The 26,656-nt window shown below is 44.0% G+C and overlaps 1 protein-coding gene across 1 annotated transcript in view; it reads right to left on the bottom strand.

Annotated features, from left to right (window-relative positions):
• Positions 1-26,656, bottom strand: part of LOC129830944 (enhancer of filamentation 1-like) — a 43,541-nt gene that overhangs the window by 10,276 nt on the left and 6,609 nt on the right. The window contains exon 2 of the mRNA XM_055893806.1: positions 12,328-12,726. Within this exon, the coding sequence (XP_055749781.1) occupies positions 12,328-12,726 (399 nt within the window). The remainder of the gene's footprint in view (positions 1-12,327; positions 12,727-26,656) is intronic.

Genomic DNA, 26,656 nt, shown 5'->3' with positions numbered 1-26,656 from the left:
TGAGTGGAGACAGGTGTGCTGGAGGCAGAGCAGATCCCCACCAGCTGCAACCTGTTTCATAATCAAGACCTCTACAAATACTCAACCCTGCCACTTCCACGCTGCCAGATTGTAATCTCTGATCATTCCGTCCGCTCTGCCTCTGGCCCCTGTCCCTCGTCTCGTCAGTCCTGCTTCCCTGCCCTGGACCCCCGCTCTACGGCTTCCTTGGATTCCGCTCTGGACCTGCTTACCCTGCCCTCGCTCCCCTTGCCCCAGCCTCAGTCCTTGTTTCCCTGCTACCTGCCCGAGGCTCCTCTGGCCACCCCATCTTCCCCCCGCTGTTCAATAAATACCTTAGTTACCTTATCCCTGTCTCCTCACCTGAGTCTGCACTTGGGTTCACTTGCTCCGTCCCGCTTATCAATTTTTCCTTTTGTACTTTAACTATTTGCATATCGTTTCAACACTGTATATAGACAAAATATGACATTTGAAATGTTTCTATTCTTTTGGAACTTGTGGGTGTAATATTTACTGTTTTTTACTTTTTTTTATTTATTTCACTTTTGTTTATCCATTTCACTTGCATTGGCAATGTAAACATATGTTTCCCATAGAGGGAGGGAGAGAGTGGGGGAGGGAGAGATCTGTAAATACCCTCCCAGTGTGATTTAAGGTGCTCAGTGTTGGCATTCCTATCCATACATACAGTTGAAGTCGGAAGTTTACATACACCTTAGCCAAATACATTTAAAATCATTTTTTTCACAATTCTTGACATTTAATCATGGTAAAAATTCCCTGTCTTAGGTCAGTTAGGATCACCACTTTATTTTAAGAATGTGAAATGTCAGAATAATAGTAGAGAGAATGATTTATTTCAGTTTTTATTTCTTTCATCACAATCCCAGTGGGTCAGAAGTTTACATACACTCAATTAGTATTTGTTGGCATTGCCTTTAAATTGTTTAACTTGGGTCAAACGCTTCAGGTAGCCTTCCACATGCTTCCCACAATAAGTTGGGTGAATTTGGCCCATTCCTCCTGACAGAATTGGTGTAACTGAGTCAGGTTTGTAGGCTTCCTTGCTCGCACGCACTTTTTCAGTTCTGCCCACAACATTTTCTATGGGATTGAGGTCAGGGCTTTGTGATGGCCACTCCAATACCTTGACTTTGTTGTCCTTAAGCCATTTTGCCACAACTTTGGAAGTATGCTTGGGGTCAATGTCCATTTGGATGACCCATTTGCGACCAAGCTTTAACTTTCTGACTGATGTCTTGAGATGTTGCTTCAATATATCCACATCATTTTCCTACCTCATGATGCCATCTATTTTGTGAAGTGCACCAGTCCCTCCTGCAGTAAAACACCCCCGCAACATGATGCTGCCACGGATGGGATGGTGTTCTTCGGCTTGCAAGCGTCCCCCTTTTTGCTCCAAACATAACAATGGTCATTATGGCCAAACAGTTCTATTTTTGTTCCACCAGACCAGAGGACATTTCTCCAAAAAGGACAATCTTTGTCCCCATGTGCAGTTGCAAACCGTAGTCTGGCCTTTTAATGGTGGTTTTGGAGCAGTGGTTTCTTCCTTGCTGAGCAGTCTTTCAGGTCATGTCGATAAAGGACTCGTTTTTCTGTGGATATAGATACTTTTGTACCTGTTTCCTCCAGCATCTTCACAAGGTCCTTTGCTGTTGTTCTGGGATTGATTTGCACTTTTCAAACCAAAGTACGTTCATCTCTAGGAGACAGAACGCGTCTCCTTCCTGAGCGGTATGACGGCTGCGTGGTCCCATGAATTTAAACTTGCGTACTATTGTTTATAAAGACGAACGTTGTACCTTCAGGCGTTTGGAAATTGCTCCCAAGGATGAACCAGACTTGTGGAGGTCTACAATGTTTTTTCTGAGGTCTTGGCTGATTTCTTTTGATTTTCCCATGATGTCAAGCAAAGAGGCACTGAGTTTGAAGGTAGGCCTTGAAATACATCCACAGGTACACCTCCAATTGATTCAGATTACGTCAATTAGCCTATCAGAAGCTTCTAAAGCCATGACATCATTATCTGGAATGTTCCAAGCTGTTTAAAGGCACAGTCAACTTAGTGTATGTAATCGTGTGATCCACTGGAATTGTGATACAGTGAATTATAAGTGAAATAATCTGTCTGTAAACAATTGTTGGAAAAATTACTTGGGTCATGCACAAAGTAGATGTCCTAACTGACTTGCCAAAACTATATTGTTGACAAGAAATTTGTGGAGTGGTTGAAAAACGAGTTTTAATGACTCCAACCTAAGTGCATGTAAACTTCTGACTTCAACTGTACATCACCCTGTAGGACCTACAGACAAAACTTTTACTCACTACAGGTTAGTGTGAGTCAACCAAGCTATGACAGACTGAAAAAAGCCATGATTCTATTACTAAGTCTAGGCATGGGAACCAATAGCCATGCTACATTCTATTCTTCTCACACACACACGTGTATCTTTGATTGGGTACAAGCTCCCAGGGCATGTGTAACCAGACACACCAGCATAGCTTCCCTTCACACAACAACAAAGGAAAGTCCTGGACTAAAAGGTCCTTGTTGCTTTCTCTGTAGTTCCTATACTCCCTGTGGCGTGGCTTTGTGTGGGAAAGTTGCAGTGAATGTGCATTGCACAAAAGGAGATCTCTGTTTTTGAGTTACCCTCTCTCACACACAGTCCAGAGATGGCTAACATGGTACCTATGAAAGCCAGAAAACCACAGTGACCAATCTGGCTACTCAACAGGTACATGTCAGGCTATGTCCCGAATGGCACCCTATCCATTTTGTAGTGCACTACTTTTGACCAGAGCTTTTTGGGCCCTGGTCAAAACAAGTAGTGCACTATAAAGGGAATAGGTTGCCATTCCTTGATGCAGACAGCCACTCTCTACTCCACTCTTCCCATAACGGGGTCTTGTCATTCACTGCCAGACAAACACTGCTCATTTATTTCCCATCTTCACCCACTGTTTAACCAGCAGGCTTTGCCGCTGCGGTGGGCTCTGCCGGGGTACTTGGCGCTCCTAATGGTGGTTGGGTAAATATTGACCTGACTGGTTCCTTTACGGGGATGGGCAGGCGGACGGCGGCATTAGAAAATAGAGTCTTGGTGGGTGAGTGCTGATGACATCATATATGCCAGGGGACTGGGTAAATACTTGTTCCCACTCAGGTGATGAGATCTGTCCCAAATGGCACCCTATTCCCTATACACAATAGTACACTACTTTTGACCAGAGCCCATAGGGAATTGGGTTTCGTTTGGGATGCAGACAGAATCCACCTAAAGAGCCTATCATGGATTAGTCACACAGGACTGTGGGTGACTACAGAAGGATCAGGTTCAAAAATGTGTCCCCAAGGTGCTGCATGCATTGTTGAGATAGAACAACCCAGTACTGAGTGACTCATTATTCTTTCAGCCCACACCACATTTACTTTAATGTGCTGACAGATTCTAGCTGGGACAGGTTGGTTTTTTCCCCGCATATGATTTCAGTGGTAGTCATCGTGTCATGTTGCCAACAATGACTTCATGGGTTTGATAAATACATACATAGCCTAGTATTTTAAGTAGATTTAAAATGTAATTGTCAACTGTTCACTACGACTTTGACCTTTATAAGTTAACCCTGCATTGTGATGACAGTGCTGCTTCAGCTCTGAAAGAAAGCTAGTTTGAGTGTGAATGTTTGTGTAGGTTTGTGTGTGTGAACACTGGAAGGTGTGAACATAGGTGCAGAAAGGCACACTAGGTTGTCATTTCACACCATTTTATTGCTCCTTCACATGCTGATGACTTGATGACACATGTCAACGGTGGCCAGATCACCCTAATGGTGACAATCGCAGACGACACTATTCTGTATACTTCTGGCCCTTCTTTTGACACTGTGTTAACAACCCTCCAGGCGAGCTTCAATGCCATACAACTCTCCTTCCGTGGCCTCCAACTGCTCTTAAATACAAGTAAAACCAAATGCATGCTCTTCAACCGATCGCTGCCTGCTCCTGCCCGCCTGTCCAACATCACTACTTTGGACGGCTCTGACTTAGAATATGTGGACAACTACAAATACCTAGGTGTCTGGTTAGACTGTAAACTCTCCTTCCAGACTCACATAAAACATCTCCAATCCAAAGTCAAATCTAGAATTGGCTTCCTATTCCGCAACAAAGCATCCTTTACTCATGCTGCCAAACATACCCTTGTAAAACTGACCATCCTACCAATCCTCGACTTCGGTGATGTCATTTACAAAATAGCCTCCAAAACCCTACTCAATAAATTGGATGCAGTCTATCACAGTGCCATCCGTTTTGTCACCAAAGCCCCATATACTACCCACCACTGCGACCTGTACACTCTCGTTGGCTGGCCCTCGCTTCATACTCGTCGCCAAACCCACTGGTTCCAGGTCATCTACAAGACCCTGCTAGGTAAAGTCCCCCCTTATCTCAGCTCGCTGGTCACCATAGCAGCACCTACCTGTAGCACGCGCTCCAGCAGGTATATCTCTCTAGTCACCCCCAAAACCAATTCTTCCTTTGGACGCCTCTCCTTCCAGTTCTCTGCTGCCAATGACTGGAACGAACTACAAAAATCTCTGAAACTGGAAACACATATCTCCCTCACTAGCTTTAAGCACCAGCTGTCAGAGCAGCTCATAGATTACTGCACCTGTACATAACCCATCTACAATTTAGCCCAAACAACTACCTCTTTACCTACTGTATTTATTTATTAATTTATTTTGCTCCTTTGCACCCCATTATTTCTGTCTCTACTTTGCACTTTCTTCCAATGCAAACCAACCATTCCAGTGTTTTTTAGTTTTTATTTTACTTGCTGTGTTGTACTCACTTCGCCTCCATGGCCTTTTTATATTTTATTTATTTATACATATATCTGTTTGCCTTCACCTCCCTTATCTCACCTCACTTGCTCACATTGTATATAGACTTATTTTTTTTTCACTGTATTATTGACTATATGTTTGTTTTTACTCCATGTGTAACTATGTGTTGTTGTATGTGTCGAACTGCTTTGCTTTATCTTGGCCAGGTCGCAATTGTAAATGAGAACGTGTTCTCAATTTGCCTACCTGGTTAAATAAAGGTTAAATAAAATAAATAAAATAAAAAATAAATACAAAATATTGCCAGGCAGCCATTGACCCCTGTTAGAACTGGATGGGGTGATTCCATCCATCCTTTCCCCCCTATATCGCCATCCTTGTCCTGACATCACCACTGTGCCCTTACCCACTCCTCAGTGTGTGTGTGTATGCGTGTGTGTGTGGCTGCTGCTGACACAGTAAAGCCACCATTCTCTCATATAACTTCCCCGCCCCCACCCCTCCTTCATCCCCCTTCATCTATCCCTTCACCCCCCATCTTCTCATTAGCAATTGTCAACACAATGGTGTTGTTTCAGCTTTCAGTCACTGAGGGAGGGCAGAAGCCACACAGGGAGCCATGTCAGTACCAGGGAAATTCAATCCGTTGCCACCCAATACACATTATTAATGATATGACTAATAGCGTGTAAGAGAGTGGCATTAGTGATGTTATTCTTCGTAAGTGTCACTCAAAAAGGAAGGGGTGTGGCAGAGTTCCTATAATAGCCTTTCAAGAGGGCACCTTGGTTTACAGAGGGCACCTGCCGTGCTGAATCATGGGCTACGTCCCAAATGACACCCTATTCCCTACATAGTGCTCTGGTCAAAAGTAGTGAACTACATAGGGAATAGGGTACCATTTGGGATGCTACCCTTGTCCTCTTGGTTTCAAGGGGATTTCAAGGGGGCACCTGCGGTTGCTGACTCACAGTCGTATAGCTTTACAGTGTTATTATAGGTTATTTCTCATCAACGTTCACTTCAGCTGAACACTAATGTTCCCTTCCACAGCTCAGAGCGACGGTGGCCTATATAACATGGCAAACTAATTAATGCAGGTAATTAAGTGGCCAATCCCACGAGGCCTCGATCAGCCATCTCCATGATGACGATGTGACCATGTGGTCAAAGCCAAGTAAAGATTGGGCATTACCAGGGGCGTTAAAAGAGCCCTCACACACACACTTATGCACACTGATTCCATCGCTAATAAGGATAATCTTTTATTCCCTCTGATCAAAGACTTTGTTAATCTCAAAATGGGCAGAAATTATACTAATAGGGGTAGTTTTAATGATGGAATGGCCATTTTCTGTTTACTTTCCAGGAATTTATTCATTATTAAGATGTCCTTTTTGATTTGTGAGAAAGTGAAAAAGCGGGCAGAAGGGAGACGTAGAATGTGACCTACTAGCTGTCCCTGTCAGCATAGATTTTAAACCGGGAAAAATGGAAGTTACCTTTCAGACAAGCATTTCCTGTCCTCCCTTTCTCCCTCCACACTTTCTCTCCACTTTCTTACTCCTTGGCACTGCAGAAAGAGCTTTTTTTCTTATATCTTTACTTTTCTGGAAGGATCTCTCTATCTCTGTTGGTGTGCGAGATGATGGACACCAACACCAACATGGACACCAATTCCCTTTGATACAATGGGATTTATGACCTTGCCCTGAGTCAAATTACACAGGCCAGTGATTTGTCACCGCGGCGACAATAGAGAGCAGACACATGTCTAAAGGAGGGAGCACCACAGGAAGGAATAATTCATTTCTCACACATGATTAGAGAGAGAAAATACTTCTGCGTCCCAAATGGCACCCTATTCCATACTAGAGTGCACTACTTTTGATCAGGGCCAATAGGGCTCTGGTCAAAAGTAGTCAAGCAATGTCTTGGAAACCTCACAAACAAGCCATTTATTGGAGCTTGACCTGGTTACCTCCACTCTAACGGCCAACTCAGTTACCCAAGCAGTTCACTTCCTCCATCCTCTGTGACTTGTGGGAGTTTATTAACTCAGTCGCACTGTGTGTCACGATCGTCGTAAGAAGCGGACCAAAGCGCAGCGTGGTTTGAATACATTCTTCTATATTTAATGAAGAACACTTAAACAGAAAACAACAAAACGAATAAGACGAACGTGACCGCTAATATAAACACTGTGCTAACATGCAACATAACATAGACAATAACCCACAACCCACAATACAAAACAGGCTACCTAAATATGGTTCCCAATCAGAGACAACGCAAAACACCTGTCTCTGATTGAGAACCATATCAGGCCAAACACATAGAAACAGACAACATAGAAATACAAACATAGACTGCCCACCCCAACTCACACCCTGACCATACAAAACAAAAGACAAAACAAAGGAACTAAGGTCAGAACGTGACACCGGGTTTTTTACTGTTGATCACAGTCCACATCAGCGAATGATAGGATCTCTACGTGGGTATAAGACAGACAAAGGAAGTGGCCATAGAAGGAGCGAGCCTTGTCTTGCTGAGGCAGGATGTGAGGAAGAGGACTGGTAGGAGTAGATAAGAGGCTCGGCGGGGCCTTGAACAGAGAGAGAAACAGACACACCTTTGAGAATCAGAAGAACCAGGGCCAGTGACTGATGATAAAACTGCCATCTAACACCAGTGTGACAAAGGGTGGTGCAAGGCAACTCCTGGCCTCTGTGAGGGGCTCTTTGTGTGGCAGAGAGCCCCATGGATGGCTCCCAGCTTCGGGCCAGCTCTGGGCCAACACTGGGGCCTTGAATGGGGCAGCTGTGGTTGGGGCGCTTTAGCTCACCCTCTCTGAAGGGTTACACAAGGACAGGCAGCCAGGGCCGCAGCATCAAACTGAGTAGCCAGAGAGAGCTAGCTAGAGCCAGTGCCAAACCTCAGTGTGCATTTATATACCAAAGCTCTACGTCACATGAATATAAAATAACCAGTCGCCAATCTGAAATTTCACAGCGGGGTTGGCATGCTAGACACACACATACACACATACACACACACACAAAAACAATTAGTTGCGTTTATCCGGATCCCTATGAGCTTCTGCACATGCAGCAGCTACTCTTCCTGGGGTCCACATAAAATGTACAAATGCATGTCAGAACAGTACAGAACAGTTATAGACAAGAAAAACAGATATTACATTTAATTCAAAAGAATAAAAAAAGTTAGATATAGGAATGACACCAAGAGACAACAAAAATACTATTTACACACTATTTATATATACATATTCATACTCTTAAATACAGTACAGTGAAATAGATCTTTAGAGAGAGGAGAGGCGCTGTGGTACAACATGTTTATTATCTGTTTTTTAAAGCTAAACTTGCATTTTGCCTGAGTAACAAACATGTCGACACATGGTGGCTTTGGTGGGATATGAGAGGGGATTCTCAGTATAGGAGGCTGTCCGCCTCAATGCCAATAATCATTTGACTCCTTGGAAGGAGGAAGTGTGTGTGTGTGTGTGTGTGTGTGTGTGTGTGTGTGTGTGTGTGTGTGTGTGTGTGTGTGTGTGTGTGTGTGTGTGTGTGTGTGTGTGTGTGTGTGTGTGTGTGTGTGTGTGTGTGTGTGTGTGCGTGCGTGCGTGTGTGCGTGCGTGTGTGTTTGTGTGTGCGTGTGTGCTTGGCAACCAGGAAATCCCCCTAACCTCCCTTTTAACCAGCTTAATTAACCAGAACACCACACCTGAACAGCCAGTCATGCAGTAACCACTCAGCCAGTCAACAACAGAGCTGGCCTGCCTCTTTCTTCGTCAACCTAGACCATGGCAATGTCCCAAATGGCACCCTATTCCCTATGGGCTAGTCAAAAGTAGTGCACTATATAGGGGATAGGGTGACATTTGGGCCCATCACAGCTCTGTGTTGGCAAATCAGTGAGTCACTCAGAACTCAGCAGAAAACAACACAGCCCTGTCTGTCTGGACTCCACAGAGCACACAGAGGCATCCATTGCGGCTTTCTTTAATGGCCAGTGTTCAGGAACACAGCTGAAATCTGCAGTGGCCCCACTTTGCTATACACAGATTGAACTTTTCGACGTTGACACAGTCTCAATTTAATCTCAAACAAGTTGATTATACATTGTAGCGTGTAGACACGAGGCACATTCATATAAACTTATTTAATTGACCTTTTCACCAAAGCCTTAATTCCGTTCCCCTAGTAAACTCTTTATCAGTGAGAGGGGAGTGATCGTGATGGTAGGACTGTTCTGAGTGTGATTATTTGTGTGCCTCAAATGGCACCCTACTATACCCTACGTAGTGCACTACTTTTGACCAGAGCTCTATGGGCCCTGGTCAAAAGTAGTGCACTATATATTGAATAGGGTGCCCTTTCAGACAGAGACTGCATGTTTGCACAGTACAGGTGGGATTGATTGACAGGCCTTTCTGTTCTGAGCTAGTGTCTCTGTTCTCTGAATCTCTTGCTCAGCCCCCTGGTGCCTCCTGATTGGCTGACTGGCTTATCGCAGCTCCATTCCTGGCTCCGAATGTGTATCCCAAACGGCACCCTATTCCCTACACAGTGCACTACTTTTGACCATGGGCCCTGGTCAAAAGTAGTGCACTATAAATGGAATAGGGTGCCATTTGGGACGCATAGCTAAGCTCCAGGCGCCTGCTCCCTATTTACCCCACAAACACACACCGTAGTTTGGGAACATCTCTGTTAACTCATGCCTTCCTGTTGAAAATACCCCCGGATAGAAGAAATACCACCAGGTTATAATTAATTTCTCTCCCCTAAAGGGATGGAATAGAGTGTCTTATCCTGTTTTTGAAGATTTTGAATAAACAAGAAAATATATATATATTTGACATAACTTCCAGTGATGTACCTCCGCCACTCCCTTCCCATTGACTTCCATATGTTGTAATTATTTTTTAAATGTTTTAAACGCAATGTGAAACTGCTTGGAAACTACCTCAGAGAAACAGCCAGATACAGTGCATTCGGAAAGTATTCAGACCCCTTAACTTTTTCCACATTTTGTTACGTTACAACCTTCTGACCGTAAAGCGCTACAGAGGGTAGTACGAACGGCCCATTACATCACTGGGAGGCGGTGTCAGAGGAAAGCCCATAAAATTGTCAGAGACTCCTGTCACAAGTTATTGACTGTTTTCTCTGCTACCGCACGGTAAGCGGTACCAGAGCGCCAAATTTAGGACCTACTCAACAGCTTCTACCCCCAAGCCATAAGACTGCTGAACATTTCATAAAATCGCCACTGGACAATTTACATTGACCCCCCCCCCCCCCCCCCCCCCTATTTGTACACTGCTGCTACTCGCTGTTTATTATCTATGCATAGTCACTTCACCTCCACCTACATGTACAGATTACCTCAACTAACCTGTACCCCTGCACACTGACTCGGTATGGTACCCCCTGTATATAGCCTCGTTATTCTTATTGTGTTACTTTTTATTTTTACTTTTTATTTTAATCTACTTGGTATATATTTCCTTAACTCGTAAGCATTTCACAGTAAAGTCTACACTTGTTGTATTCGGCGCATGTGACAAATAAAATTTGCTTTGATTTATTCTTTATTCTTATTTTAATCCTCATCAATCTACACACAATACCCCATAATGACAAAGCAAAAAAACGTTGTTTTTTATTACCTTCGAGAAGGACAACCATCTCTGCAGCACTCTACCAATCAGGCCTTTATGGTAGAGTGGCCAGATGGAAGCCACACCTCAGTAAAAGGCACATGACAGCCTGTTTGGAGTTTGCCAAAAGGCCCCTAAAGACTCTCAGACCATGAGAAACAAGATTCTCTGGTCTGATGAAACCAAGATTGAACTCTTTGGCCTGAATGCCAAGCGTCACATCTGAAAGAAATATGGCATCATCCCTACAGTGAAGCATGGTGGTGGCAGCATCATGCTGTGAGGATGTTTTTCAGCGGCAGGGACTGGGAGACTAGTCAGGATCGAGGGAAAGATGAATGGAGTGAAGTACAGAGAGATCCTTGATGAAAATCTGCTCCAGAACGCTCAGGACCTCAGACTGTGGCGAAGGTCCACCTTCCAACAAGACAATGACACTAAGCACACAGCCAAGACAACGCAGGAGAGGCTTCTGGACAAGTCTCTGAATGTCCTTGAGTGGCCCAGCCAGAGCCCGGACTTGAACCTGATCAAAAATCTCTGGAGAGACCTGAAAATAGCTGTGCAGCGATGCTCCCAATCCAACCTGACAGAGCATGAGAGGATCTGCAGAGAAGAATAGGAAAAACTCCCAAATACAGGTGTGCCAAGCTTGTATACCCAAGAAGACTCGAGGCTGTAATCGCTGCCAAAGGTGCTTCAACAAAGTACTGAGTAAAGGGTCTGAATACTACTATAATATTTTTTAAATGTATTTATTTATTTTTATTTATTTATTTACACATTTTTTCTAAAATGTCTAAAAACCTGTTTTTGCTTTGTCGTTATGGGGTATTGTGTGTAGATTGATGATATTTGTATATATATATATTTTTTTAAATCAATTTTAGAATAGGGCTGTTACGTAACAAAATGTGGAAAAAGTCAAGGAGTCTGAATACTTTTCCGAATGCACTGTATGTATTTATGTGCTTTTATTGATATACTGTAGCGTATAGGTTATTACACTACAGAAATACACAGCTATACTGTACCGCATTGAACATAAATAGACATATGGACGACTGGTGAATCCATTTGCACTGGGCTTGGTTGTTGTCTGTGACCTGAGTATTGTATTTGAGTGCAGAGACCTAAGTACAGGCATCTGGTGCTGCACTGTTTGCTTTTCCATGAGTTGTGCCCCGTTCAGTGCCCTTCTGTGGCTTCCCTGGCCCTAGCTCGCCAACACATAAATAAGCCAAATGGGAGTCTTGCGCTCTCAATGCATAAAAACACTGACCTGTTCTGTGGTGAACTAACATCAGGGCACACCCTGTCCACATTTCATTTACATTTGCAGCCCTGCAATCCCTCTGGCCTGTGACTATGTCTGTGTAATGACTCTCTTAAGACAGGTCTGAAGCCAGTGAGGTGCAGAAGAACAGAACAGCCCATGGTTTAAACTGTAAAGCTCCAAGCCCTGTAGTATTTAATGTCTCCTGTGTCTGCTGGTGTTTATGGGGTTTCCAATCCCCTTTGATAATCCCGGAAGGGGACCAGCTTTAGCTGAGCAGTATCTCTCTCTCTCTCTCTCTCTCTCTCTCTCTCTCTCTCTCTCTCTCTCTCTCTCTCTCTCTCTCTCTCTCTCTCTCTCTCTCTCTCTCTCTCTCTCTCTCTCTCTCTCTCTCTCTCTCTCTCTCTCTCTCTCTCTCTCTCTCTCTCTCTTCTCTCTCTCTCTCTCTAACCCTCTGTCTCTCCAGATCTCTTACCTTGCTGGGGGTGTTGTCTGCAGCCAGGGCGCTCCTCTGTGGAGGGACCTGGTAGACATCCTGCCCTGGAGGCACCTGGTAGATGCCCTGCTGACCCGGGCTCTGGGAGGGCGGAACCTGGTACAGCCCCTGGGACGACGACACGCCCACCTTCTGCTGGTAGGCTGAGCCCGCAGGTGACGATTGGGCGGCCGGGGACTGGGTGTCGAACATGGGACCAATCAGCAGCTTGAGGCGGTTGCCGGGGGCGATACCCTGGCGCCCATGCAGCGAGCAGAGCCACCAGCCCTCAAGGCCGCCCGTGTTCTGCTCAATGATCGTTAGGATGTCTCCCTTCCGGAAGGCCAACTCCTCCGGGGACTCCGGGACGTTGTCGTACAACGCCTTGGCCATCAGGTTCTACAGAGAGAAGAGAGGAAGTCAGTCTACATTTAGCAACATACAGTTTATAGTCTTTTAGCCTGTCACTGCTTAAAGAAAAAGACTGTAGGTTGGACTATATGCTAGTCTACAGTGAGCATTGAGCAACAAACAGATGAGTTTATAGCCTAGTTTTAGCCTGTCACTGCTTTTAGCAACACGTCTACGGGCTTGAGCACATGTAGTGAGCATTACCTTAAGGCTATCTAACACATGTAAAATTATGGTGTTCTAGTCCAGGGGTTCCCAAACTTTTTCACTCGGGGCCCCTCTTCCAGCATTGGGGAACATCCCACACCCCCCCCTGCACACACACATCTATTATTACATTTTTTATTCAACCAGGCAAGTCAGTTAAAAACAAATTCTTATTTACAATGACTGCCTACTCCAGATGACGCTGGGCCAATTGTGCACCGCCCTATGGGACTCCCAATCACGGTCAGATGTGATACAGCCTGGATTCGAACCAGGTACTATAGTGACACATCTTGCACTGAGATGCAGTGCCTTAGACCGCTGCGCCACTCGGGAGCTCATATTTCTATGGGCACAAGCACTGTTCATAACACAAACTGTTCATACTCCTCTTGTTAGAGAGAATTTTGCAGGGTTAAAGCTTATTTCCTGCAATTGTACACATTTTGTCATTGGGTGCAATGAAAATGTTGCAGTTTTAACGCACATTTCCTTACAATTCTATACATTTTGCCATGTCTAATGTATATTCATGTGATATTTGAGTGACTAATTACAACAATATCTATGGGCTAAAAAAACAAAATAAAAAAACATTAGCTGGCATGGGCTAGTTGATCTGGACTTCTGTAGATCTACTGTAGCTCTCCAAGGTATACAATGACTAACACGACAAGGGGAACTGATGATGCACTATCCAATTTCGACATTGCACCTCTACTATTACAACTTTCAAAAGTACGTTTTTATGGGGGGGGGGGGGGGGGGGGGGGGCGCCAACCCCTCGCGCCCCCCTGAGGGAGCGCTCCCCACAGTTTGGGACCACTGTTCTAGTCCATGGGGTTGTTATGTACAGTAAGTCTTATGGTGAACTGTCACAACTGTTCAATGTGCAACTTGCAATTACCATGCAAAATTCTATTAGGTCCCATGCCAGATGTTTTCTTGACTGATTTGAACTTGATAGGATTTTCTCATTCCTTGCTGTGTGTGCTCCAGGGCACGGTTACCCAACTGGTTGATTGGTGTGCAGTGGTTAAGGGTAATGGTTCCCAACCATAGCACTTGAGATACGAAACCCCCACTATTGTGTCTATAGGGGACAAACATTTAGCCCAAATTGCCTTGGTAAACACATCCATCTGAGCAAACGGACATACAGTATAGAGCAAAATAAATACATCATATAGATATCCTCTGTGCTAGTAAAGCCACTGCAGTGGTATTACTATCTCAACACACAACCACAAAAATTATTCTCATCATCACATCCCAACCAGAGATAAACTGCCACAGAGGGACTGTTGGGATTGAGGTCACTGTGTAACACAAGTCCACCAGACTTACTGTTCATTTTAGATGTGCTTTTCTTAATTCAGTCAGTCTGCTTTACACATTGTGCTTCTGCTTTTCACTCGCAATGACACCAGAGAAGACTTAGCTGGGTTGGGCTGGGCATAAAATCTGACACCAAATCTGATACAGTACAAGACCATTCATTGCAGTAACAAACAGTTCGTTCTACAGAGCAATGAATAGAATACAAAAACATATAGGCAATTTTTAGGGAACACTTGTATGCTGTTCCTGCATATTACCTCTCATTTAAGAATTCAGGCTGTCCCCTCTCCTGTCCCCTCTCTCACACACACTCTTTCTTTCTCTCGCCCTCTCAAGCACACGTTATCGGACCATTTGCTCTGTCACTCAGGAAGCCTTCCTCTCAGCCTGACCGTTCCCTGAATGTTCCCCGACCGTTCCATGGCCTTTTCCTTTTTCCCACCCACTCTGATTCACAGTGTTGCCATGTGAACCTTTACTAGACCGGTGGAATCTTTATCTCTCACTGGGCATCTGGCTTCACTACCCGTGGTGTCAGTGCTCTGTCAGAGCCACCAACACTCACTGCACAATTACAGGCACAATTACCCCCCGCCACCCGGCTGCTTGCCTGCACAAGCTCCGCTTCTACTTGACACCTTAATGTCACGGCATGCTTCTGGCCAATGGGAGAGGATCTGTTCTTGTTCATTGGTAATCTGATGATGAACGTATTACTGTTTTATAAGAAGGAGGAAGATAAATGCTGCTTATTTTGAGTATGAACTGCCTTGTTAACCCCTAATACGAATCTACATAAATCCAATTTCATCTATGGATGAAGGTTTGGTCCATTGCTGAGACAACAGTTCTATAAGTAAACTCTTGGCTACAGTGGTGTTCACGGTGCATTTTAATATTTACTGGGTGAGGAGAACTGGAGAGGTATCATTTGTTTGAGGTCACTGCCATAACAGACATGATAACAACATCATACTTTGCAGACTGTTGATCTCCCACTAATTACACAGATTAATGCAATCATCTGCCAACACAAATGACCAGACAGTTCATTTTAGCAAAAACACAAACAATTACACACACAGTGAGAGAGCTTTGCTCCGCTAAGCTCTGAGAGTGTGAAGATAAGAGCCGTGAGACGCCGATGAAAAACGCTCAACTAATCACAACACTTCCAAACCACCCAGTCTGCTAGTGTTCATCTCTGACTGCCAGCATTCAGTTTCCTCTACTGTATGGGTGTCAAACTTATGGCCCGTGAGGGGATCAAATCCGGCCTGCGTGTCACGCCCTGACCATAGTTTGCTTTGTATGTTTTATGTTTTGTTTGGTCAGTGTGTGATCTGAGTGGGCATTCTATGTTGTATGTGTGGTTTGTCTATGTCTATGTGTAGTGTTTGTGTCAGCACTATTTGTTTATAGCGTCACGTTCGTTCGTTTGTTGTTTGTATAGTTTGTATAGTGTTCTTTGTTTCGCCTAATTAAAAGAAGAATTATTGTTATCACGCTGCGCCTTGGTCCTCCTCTCTTCCACCATATAACGATCGTGACACTGCGGGTGGTTTGAATAAATAATAAAAAATAAAAATATCTACTATTGAATATAAAATTACTCAAATCAAATCCAACCTATGTAGAATGATAATGGACCTACATTCATACAGTTTCTTGACTGTTTCCAGCTCGCTAATAATCACCCAAATGAAAGCTAGACAGTCAGGGAGCATCGGAAATTCCAAAAATGATGGATAGAGGACTTTTTGATTGTGTTTTTGATGGTGAGGAAATACAACACATTTTCAGTGCAGCCCAAGTGTCAACAGCACAGCCTCACACACATTGCAAACACAATCACACTTGAGTTTTTTTGCAGGTCTGAAGCACCACAGGGTACATTAATAGAGTAGCACAAATCCAACATATACAGTCTGTCATCAGCAGTCATCACTGCTTACTGACAGTGAATAAACTCAAAGGTCAGACTTCTTAGGAGGTCTGACAACTGGGTGAGTGAGCGTGTGGAGAAATGCCGTGACAAACACTAGGCCTAACTAACACACATCACCTGGAACACAGAGAACAAGGTGAAACATACACCCACTCACACAAATTCACACTACTACTACTGATCTGTAATTGGAGCAGGTGTGACCGACCAATCAGCGCATGTGTACATATATCCCCGGCATAAACATTGGTTAGTCATAACGAGGTGACTCAGCTGGCTGCTTATCCTCCAGTAAACACGTGTTTGCCATTTATCAGAGGGCTGGGAGGCCCCGGCTCCTAGGCTGCAACGTAGCCTTACTCTACATGATGAGAACCAACAGGATTACTGGAACTTGGTAGTTATCTTTAAACTAGCTGTTAAGTAGCTTGGTGAGAGAGGCATTACACCGCCTCTCATGACACCAACCATGACCAGCGGCTTTCTGGTCCTTCCCTTACCTAAAGTCCCTAATGGCATGGTAACACAGGGTGACCAAGGTTTACTAGAGTTGGAGAGAGATAATGAATCACCTAGGTTTTCCACCAGGTATCTACAACAAACATTCTTCAGTGTGTTGACTGTGTCCGTCGCTTGGCAGGTGGCTTCATCACAAACTGATAATGAGTTACTGTCCAGCACCAGTACTTAAGATACGACTTTTAAGATAAGAAGTAAACACACACAGAAACAGTTTGTGTGTCTAGAGACACGTACGCTAATGACTGAAGTGAAAGAACCCTGACATGACCTAGTTGGAGATGTGCCTCACGTTTCTCTGTCCTTGGCTAGCTACATCTGGCTAGTGATATATAGCCTTGGCCTCATGCTGTTGTCAATAGAAAGTGCGGAATAGTGCTACGTTGAGCTATATAGACTGCTGGAACACACACACACACACACACACACACACACACACACACACACACACACACACACACACACACACACACACACACACACACACACACACACACACACACACACACACACACACACACACACACACACACACACACACACACACACACACACACACACACACACACACACACGTCTAGCCCCTTTCATTCCCCTTAACTTAGACCTAACACTTTTCCATTCATTCTGGAGTGTTCTATGACTCACACACTTCTATATCAACAGGGGTATTTTTCAGTGGTGCGTCTCGCCGAAGCACAAATAACAGTTCTCTCATTTGAGTGTGGGAACACGTATACTGAGTTGCTGACCAACCGAAAATAAAAAGCCCTTACGTAACGTTACCACTGAACGGGGCCCCAGCTTTCCTCCCAGTCAATAAGTGTTCAGGAAGGGCTCACTGGGTGGTTCTGGCTCAGCCTACAGAGTACACATCAACCTAATGAAGGTGGCTTTGGGTATATGAGCTCACAAATACGACAGTCCAAATTCCCCCTCTGCCGCAGCCAACTTCACCACCACGACCACACCGCAGCGCAGATCTGTGTCCCAAGGCAATGGGAAGGAGGGAGCAGCAGCCCTATGCTGCGTTCATAACCAAGTGGGAAGGTGGAAATGACCCGTTGTGAAGTTGTAAATACCAGTGGGAGGCATTCACGTGCTTTCGAACTCGTTGAGAAACGCCGGAATGGCTAATGGCCAACATGCTGTGTCAACCATAAACTAAAAGTGCAGCTATCATACTTGTTAACAAATAATAGTGTTCAAAAAACATGTTAATAGATAGCTTTATATAAATAATATTTTGTTGTTGCGTTTAATTGCCGAAAATGCTCTAATCAAGGTAATTTCTTTAGCAGGTGATGTCAGAGATCAGCATGTGGGAGAAGTCGGAGCTCATGGATGATAGACGAGTTTTCCAATAGTAATTACCATTTGGAGGGGCATTCAAGGGGCTTTTTCCCAATCATATGTGGCATATACCACCTTCCAACTTAGTTATGAACGCAGGGTTAGCTGCATTTAAAGAGACAATGATTTAAACCTCTCCCAAGTCCCAACAACAAGTGCCCCCCCCCCCCCCCCCCCCAACTGTGAGAACTGTGAGCACATCACGATGTTCCCATGAAGTTCAGATGTGATACCCCAACCCCAGTGTGAAAATTAGGGCCAGCCCACTGTAACATGTGCGCCCGGGGGTGATGGTGGCACATACTGCATAAGAACGGGTGAACCAGCACATCTCATTTGGCCTCATTACCATAGGTAAATATAGAAAATAATTATAGTAATGACGGTAATGAGGACCTGATGACTATGAACGGCCTGTTCCTCTGAGTGTACCCTGCTGCTGAGGCTGAGGGTGAGAGCCAGTTCAAGATTGTGTCCCAAATGGCACCATATTCCCTATATAGTGCACTACTTTTGACCAGGGCACATATGGTTCTGGTCAAAAGTAGTGCACTATACAGGGAACAGGGTGCCATTTGGGATGTAATGCGAATAAATGGGCCTTGTGAAGGGCTCTAGGTGAAACAGACTAGTGGGACTGGAAGGAAGTTCAGAGATCATGGTAATTTCTTCATTTGGACCGATCCTAGAGCACACTGCTGACCCTCTGATTACTAAGGCTGTTTAAACGCGAGCCAATGTGCTTGTAATAACATAATTACACAGGGAGACTGGGTAAAACCTCACGTCCTGAGATTCTCAGATTCTCTTAATGCCAGTAAGGGCTATACCACCTCACAATTTAGACTTTATAATTTCTAATGTAGCCTACAAACCTACCAGTCTGTATGTAGGCATTACCAACCATCTATCATGGCATGCCACGTTTCCTTTCCCCTTGCATTAGTGTATGATGCCACGTGTATACAGACAGTACAGTAGTGAATCAATACTACAGTATGGTTACAGACTACAGTAGTGAATCAATACTACAGTCCAGTTACAGACTACAGTAGTGAATCAATACAACTGTCCAGTTACAGACTACAGTAGTGAATCAATACTACAGTCCAGTTACAGACTACAGTAGTGAATCAATACTACAGTCCAGTTACAGACTACAGTAGTGAATCAATACAACTGTCCAGTTACAGACTACAGTAGTGAATCAATGCTACAGTCCAGTTACAGACTATAGTAGTGAATCAAAACTACAGTCCAGTTACAGACTACAGTAGTGAATCAATACAACTGTCCAGTTACAGACTACAGTAGTGAATCAATACTACAGTCCAGTTACAGACTATAGTACAGTAGTGAATCAATACTACTGTCCAGTTACAGACTACAGTAGTGAATCAAAACTACAGTCCAGTTACAGACTACAGTAGTGAATCAATACAACTGTCCAGTTACAGACTACAGTAGTGAATCAATACTACAGTCCAGGTACAGACTACAGTAGTGAATCAAAACTACAGTCCAGTTACAGACTACAGTAGTGAATCAATACTACAGTCCAGTTACAGACTACAGTACAGATGCCCTTCCTCTATCTGACCTAAATAACTGTATATGTCAACTGATATATATGTATGTACGCATGAAATTGATAGATGTGACTGTAGGCCTATGGTATAGGTATCTCTGCCTTCTCAGTGTCTTGTCAGTACAGAACCTTTTGTATTTATATATACATTTTAAATGTATGTAGCTCTGTCCTTGAGCTGTTATTGTCTGTTATTGTTCTGTATTATGTCATGTTTCATGTTTTGTGTGGACCCCAGGAAGAGTAGCTGCTGCTTTCACAACAGCTAATGGGGGTTCTAATAAAAATACAATAACAAAATAACGCACAGTTCAGACGTCGAATTTATGGGAGTCGAACTAAATAGAAATTAAGAGCGGGAATGCACAGTTAAAAACTTTGCTTGGCGTACTGATTGGTTCATACGGTTAAGAACTTTGCTTGGCACATTGATTGGTTCATAGGGTTAAGAACGTTGCTTGGCGTACTGATTGGTTCATACTGTTAAGAACTTTGCTTGGCACATTGATTGGTTCATACAGTTAAGAACTTTGCTTGGCGTACTGATTGGTTCATACGGTTAAGAACTTTGCTTGGCGTACTGATTGGTTCATACGGTTAAGAACTTTGCTTGGCGTACTGATTGGTTCATAGGGTTAAAAACTTTGCTTGGCGTACTGATTGGTTCATACGGTTAAAAACTTTGCTTGGCGTACTGATTGGTTCATACGGTTAAGAACTTTGCTTGGCGTACTGATTGGTTCATAGGGTTAAGAACTTTGCTTGGCACATTGATTGGTTCATAGGGTTAAGAACTTTGCTTGGCGTACTGATTGGTTCATACTGTTAAGAACTTTGCTTGGCGTACTGATTGGTTCATACGGTTAAAAACTTTGCTTGGCGTACTGATTGGTTCATACGGTTAAGAACTTTGCTTGGCGTACTGATTGGTTCATACTGTTAAAAACTTTGCTTGGCGTACTGATTGGTTCATACGGTTAAGAACTTTGCTTGGCGTACTGATTGGTTCATACTGTTAAGAACTTTGCTTGGCGTACTGATTGGTTCATACTGTTAAGAACGTTGCTTGGCGTACTGATTGGTTCATACTGTTAAGAACGTTGCTTGGCGTACTGATTGGTTCATACTGTTAAGAACTTTGCTTGGCGTACTGATTGGTTCATACTGTTAAGAACGTTGCTTGGCGTACTGATTGGTTCATACTGTTAAGAACGTTGCTTGGCGTACTGATTGGTTCATACTGTTAAGAACGTTGCTTGGCGTACTGATTGGTTCATACTGTTAAGAACGTTGCTTGGCGTACTGATTGGTTCATAGGGTTAAGAACTTTGCTTGGCGTACTGATTGGTTCATAGGGTTAAGAACTTTGCTTGGCGTACTGATTGGTTCATAGGGTTAAGAACTTTGCTTGGCACATTGATTGGTTCATAGGGTTAAGAACTTTGCTTGGCACATTGATTGGTTCATACTGTTAAGAACGTTGTTTGGCGTACTGATTGGTTTCGTACAACCGCTCTCAACACTGCAGCAGACTTCCTCATTGTTTTTGGGTCGATTTCAGGCATAACAGTCCTTCACCTATGAATCCAAGTCCATGATTGTGCTTCCGTTTTGAGAGTGGTAGAAAAGCAACCTTTATTTGCATGCAACTAACATATATTAATATGCATTGCCATTCCTCCCAACAGTGGAAGAACTGCTCTGGCGCGCTCCATGAAAAGGTGTGCATTACCCGCAACGCACCGAGAGAGCGGCAGAGGCTGCCGAATTATCGTCAAAAGTCCAACGAGGCATACTTAATGGTTTTAGATAGTACTTTATCCCCAAAGACAAAGTTATTTTTTAGTTCAGTGTGGCGATAGAGCAGTGTTTGAACTAACAATATTGAGATAATCCATAAATGACACACCCCAGGCTGAAGCTAGCATCTCTGTCAAACTAAGTCAATAGTCTATGAGAGGTCAGTGCAGCCACAGTCATGATACTGAAGAGTCAATTGAGTTGCATCTTTCTTCGAAAGCTGAAGCAAAACAGATTAACCACAGCCAAACATACTGTATTCTGTATAGTCAAGATATGAGGGACTCCAGCCCGAGTATACTGTAGATGTCACCCACCAACTTCCTCCTCTCATCTGTGATTCACACCATTCCGCCACACAAAGGGTCATGACACCTAGCGATACTATCACTGAAATCCCCACCCCACCATCCCCACACATAACAGCATGGCAACTGTACCTTAAACAGGATATGATATTCCATGTTGTGTCTAACTGCAATGCATGCTGGGACTAACCACATGTCATACATTTCACCTTGATATTTTGGAAAGATGTCTTCTAGCACCAAACTGAAGTCTCAGTTAATACAGCCTGTGGGTCAAGTTTCAGAAGAAATGTAACATGCTCCGAATACACCTTACAGTGAAATGCTTACTTACAAGCCCTTAACAACTTCTTATTGCTCGACAACATTCCGCTGAAAAGGCAGAGCGCGAAATTCAAAAATATTTACAAGCCCTTAACCAACAATGCTTTAAGAAGTTAAGAAAAAAATAAAAATAAGTGTTAAGTAACATTTTTAAATAAAAGTAAGAAATAATTAAACAGCAGCAGTAAAATAACAAGCGAGGCTATATACAGGGGGTACCGGTACAGAGTCAATGTGCTGGGGCACCAGTTAGTCGAGGTAATTGAGTTAATATGTACATGTAGGCAGAGTTAAAGTGACTATGCATAGATTATAGCAGCAGAGAGTAGCAGCAGAGTAAAAGAGGGATCTGGGTAGCCATTTGATTAGCTGTTCAGGAGTCTTATGGCTTGGGGGTAGAAGCTGTTTAGAAGCCTCTTGGACCTAGAATTGGTGCTCCGGTACCGCTTGCCATGCAAATTGCCATGCAAATTGAAGTGGGTCTAGGGTTTCTGGGATAATGGTGTTTATATGAGCCATGACCAGCCTTTCAAAGCACTTCATGGCTACAGACGTGAGTGCCACGGGTCGGTAGTCATTTAGGCTGGTTATCTTAGTGTTCTTGGTCACAGGGACTATGGTGGTCTGCTTGAAACATGTTGGTATTACAGACTCAGTCAGGGACAGGTTGAACATGTCAGTGAAGACACTTGCCAGTTGGTCAGCACATGCTCGCAGTACACGTCCTGGTAATCTGTCTGGCCCTGTGTTCTTGTGAATATTGACCTGTTTAAAGGTCTTACTCACATCGGCTACGGAGAGCTAGTCACACAGTCGTCCGGAACAGCTAGTGCTCTCCTGCATGTTTCAGTGTTACTTGCCTCAAAGCGAGCATAGATGTAATTTAGCTTGTCTGGGAGATTCGTGTCATTGGGCAGCTCGTGGCTGTGCTTCCCTTTGTATTCTGTAATAGTTTGCAAGCCCTGCCACATCCGACGAGCGTCTGAGTCGGTGTAGTACGATTCAATCTTAGTTTGTTTGATGGTTCGTCGGAGGGCATAGCAGGATTTCTTATAAGCTTCCGAGTTAGAGTCCCGCTCCTTGAAAGCGGCAACTTTACCCTTTAGCTCAGTGCGGATGTTGCCTGTAATCCGTGGCTTCTGGTTGGGTTATATACTGTCACTGTGGAGATAACATCCTCAATGCACTTATTGATGAAGCCAATGACTGATGTGGTGTACTCCTCAATGACATTGGAAGAATCCCGGAACATATTCCAGTCTGTGCTAGCAAAACAGTCCTGTAGCTTAGCATCTGCTTCATCTGACCACTTTCTTATTGACTGAGTGACTGGTGCTTCCTACTTTCATTTTTGCATGTAAGCAGGAATCAGGAGGACAGAATGATGGTCAGATTTACCAAATGGAGGGTGAGGGAGAGCTTTGTACATGTCTCTGTGAGTGGAGTAAAGGTGGTCTAGAGTTTTTTCCCTCTGGTTGCACATTTAACATGCTGATAAAAATTAGGTAAAACTGATTTGAGTTTCACTGCATTAAAGCCCCTGCCACTAGGAGCGCAACCTCTGGATGAGCGTTTTCCTGTTTGCTTATGGCCGTATACAGCTCATTGAGTGCGGTCTTAGCGCCAGCATCGGTCTGCGGTGGTTTATAGACAGCTATAAAAAAATATAGATGTAAACTCTATTGGTAAATAGTGTGGTCTACAGCTTACCATTAGTTACTCTACCTCAGGTGAGCAAAACCTTGAGACTTCCTTAGATTTCGTGCACCAGCTGTTGTTTACAAATATACATAGACCGCCACCCCTTGTCTTACCAGAGGCCGCTGTTCTATCCTGCTGAAAAAGCTTAAAACCCGTCAGCTGTATGTTAATAACATTGTCCTTCAGCCACGACTCGGTGAAACATAAAGTATTACAGTTTTTAATGTCCCGTTGGTAGGATATACGTGCTCATAGTTCGTCTATTTTGTTATCGATTGATTGTATGTTGGCTAATAGGACCGATGGTAAAGGTAGATTACCCTCTCGGCGACGGATCCTTACAAGGCACTTGGACCGTCGTCCACGATGTCTCCATCTTTTCCTCCTGCGAATGATGGGGATGAGAGCCTTGTCGGGTGTCTGGAGTAAATCATTCCCGTCCCGACTCGTTGAAGAAGAAGAATTCCCCCAGTACAGGGTGAGTAATCACTGCCCTGATATCAAGAAGCTCTTTTCGGTCATAAGACACGGTGGCAGAAACATTATGTCCAAAATAAGTTACAAATAACTCAAAAAAACATACACAATAGCACAATTGGTTACTGGATCATAAAACGGCGGCCATCTCCTTCGGCACCTTTATGACTACCATGAGATCTTTTCACATATCAAAGGTCAAATCTTCTATGGTTGATAGAACCCTTCCAATTTGATGTATCAGGTATTTCACAACTTTCACCAAACCAACGTTTAACCAAGACAGCAGTAAAAGTCCAGATGAAAGCTGTATGTTGTGGGCAGGGCCAGAATGACAAGTAAAACAACCTCTAAATAGCTCCACTGACCCAAATCACAGAGTTGAGTCAGACGGCCTATTACGTGAAACAAACGTCTCCCAGACCCTTTGGCCAGCCCTCAGTTCATTAGTGTTAGGTTTTATTGTCATATTGATGTAACTCGATGTCCACCGCTCTCCTCTCCGTTTACTCCCCACTCCTTCTTTAACCTGCAGCAGTACTGAGGGATCTACTGCAGTCAGACCAGGACCCACCTTGCCTAGTCATCTCATGACAACACCAGCTGACTTGCTCTCGTTCTGTCTGGACACGTAGTCAAAAGACACCCTCTACTACAGAAAACAAGATAAGAAAGTTACACTGGAGAATATTCTTTCAAATGTGTATTGAATGGTCTTCTCCGGAAGAGCTTAGCCTAGTAGTATATTGTGTAATGCAGTCCTTGACATAATTGCAAGTCATGCCAGAGCTATTTCTACTCTCAACTAATGTTACGGTATTCATGTGTTCAAAGATAGGTCTCAGCTCTGGAGCGGGAGGGGGTACTATTGAGAGGAAAGGGGGGTGTAGTAGATGCCAAGGGGGATGGAGGGGATGTGAGTGTATCCCTGTTACCCTTGGAGACATAATCCTTCAAAGCTATTGGCTAAGACGTACGATAAGTTTATGGTATCTCTACAGGACCACAATTCATGGCTTTACATAGAAACAGAAAACGAGCTCTAGATTCACTTCACACTGTCCGATCAATTTCACACTCCTCAGAGGTCACAAAAATATAAAACATCCTCCTCCGCCTTAAACGGACCAGAGCATTTACTCTGTGAAAAAGCAACATATTTGCTTGTTTGCCAAGTTAAACGAGTAGAAATTATGCAAACAACTAATTTGATAGAACCCAAAATCTATCTGCAATATTAAAACTGTATACAAGGCATTGTGCTGTGAAAGCTGAGATTGAAGAATGCCAGCAGGGTGGACCCCCATGGCTGGACCCCCATGGCTGGACCCCCGTGTTCGCAGCTGACATGGTCCTTGTAGTTTGACATCAAGACAGAGTCACAAATGGCTCCCTATTCTCTATATAGTGCAGTACTTTTGACCAGGGCCCATATTCACAAAGCGTCTCAGAGTAGGAGTACTAATCTAGGATCAGTTTTGCCTTGTAAGTCATAAGTAATAAGAGCGGGGACCTAATTCTAGATCAGCACTCCTACATGACGGCGCTTTGTGAATATGGCATCTGGGCCTATAGTGCTTTGGTCAAAAGTAGTGCACTATACAGGGAACAGGTAGCCATTTGGGAAACAACCTAATGGCTGTCCAATCTCCACAGGGATGAACTAAGCTGACAGGGGCCTTGCTAGCTAGACTACCTCTGAAAGGATCACCCTGTGAAATGCTTGGCATTCTTAAGGGAGAAGAGCTCTTCTGCACAATGCCACACACACACACACACCACACACACACTGAAAAGACTGTGAACTCTTGGTATGCCCCCTGGCAGGGGACAACCCATGTAGCCAATGAGAGGAGGCACCTTGAAACAATCAAGTGCATCTTTTAACTAACCTTTCCTCCATGCACAATTGCACATTCCTCCAGAATGTTTTTTCTCATAGGAAGCTCCTTGACCCCACCCCCCACCCCCATCCCTATATACACCCAACTCTATTTACACTCCCTCCGCCTACCCATTTCCTATTTCTTTCATTTTCTTTCAATATTAGAAACCCCCCTTCTCCCTCCTCAATCACTCTCTCGCTGAACAATGTTTTTTCTCCGCTCTTCTCCGCCCCACTCTCTTTGGACCACTGCCTGGAACCTGAGACCGTAAAAAAAGAGAGAGACAGAAAAAAAAACACAGCCCAGAAGAACTTTGGTTCACCTAATCACTCTTCACTGGTTTTGGAGCTATTTCTGCCACGGTTATGTAAGTCTCAAAAGAACCGGTGAAAAGGGGGTGGATGGTGTAAGACTATGGAATGGGTGTGTACTGTGTATATGTCAGTGTGTGTTGTATAAGGTGGGA

The sequence above is a fragment of the Salvelinus fontinalis genome, chromosome 32 (assembly GCF_029448725.1).
Source record: "Salvelinus fontinalis isolate EN_2023a chromosome 32, ASM2944872v1, whole genome shotgun sequence".
Taxonomy (NCBI): domain Eukaryota; kingdom Metazoa; phylum Chordata; class Actinopteri; order Salmoniformes; family Salmonidae; genus Salvelinus; species Salvelinus fontinalis.
The sequence above is the reverse complement of the archived record's forward strand: the minus strand, read 5'-3'. Positions and strand labels throughout refer to the sequence as shown.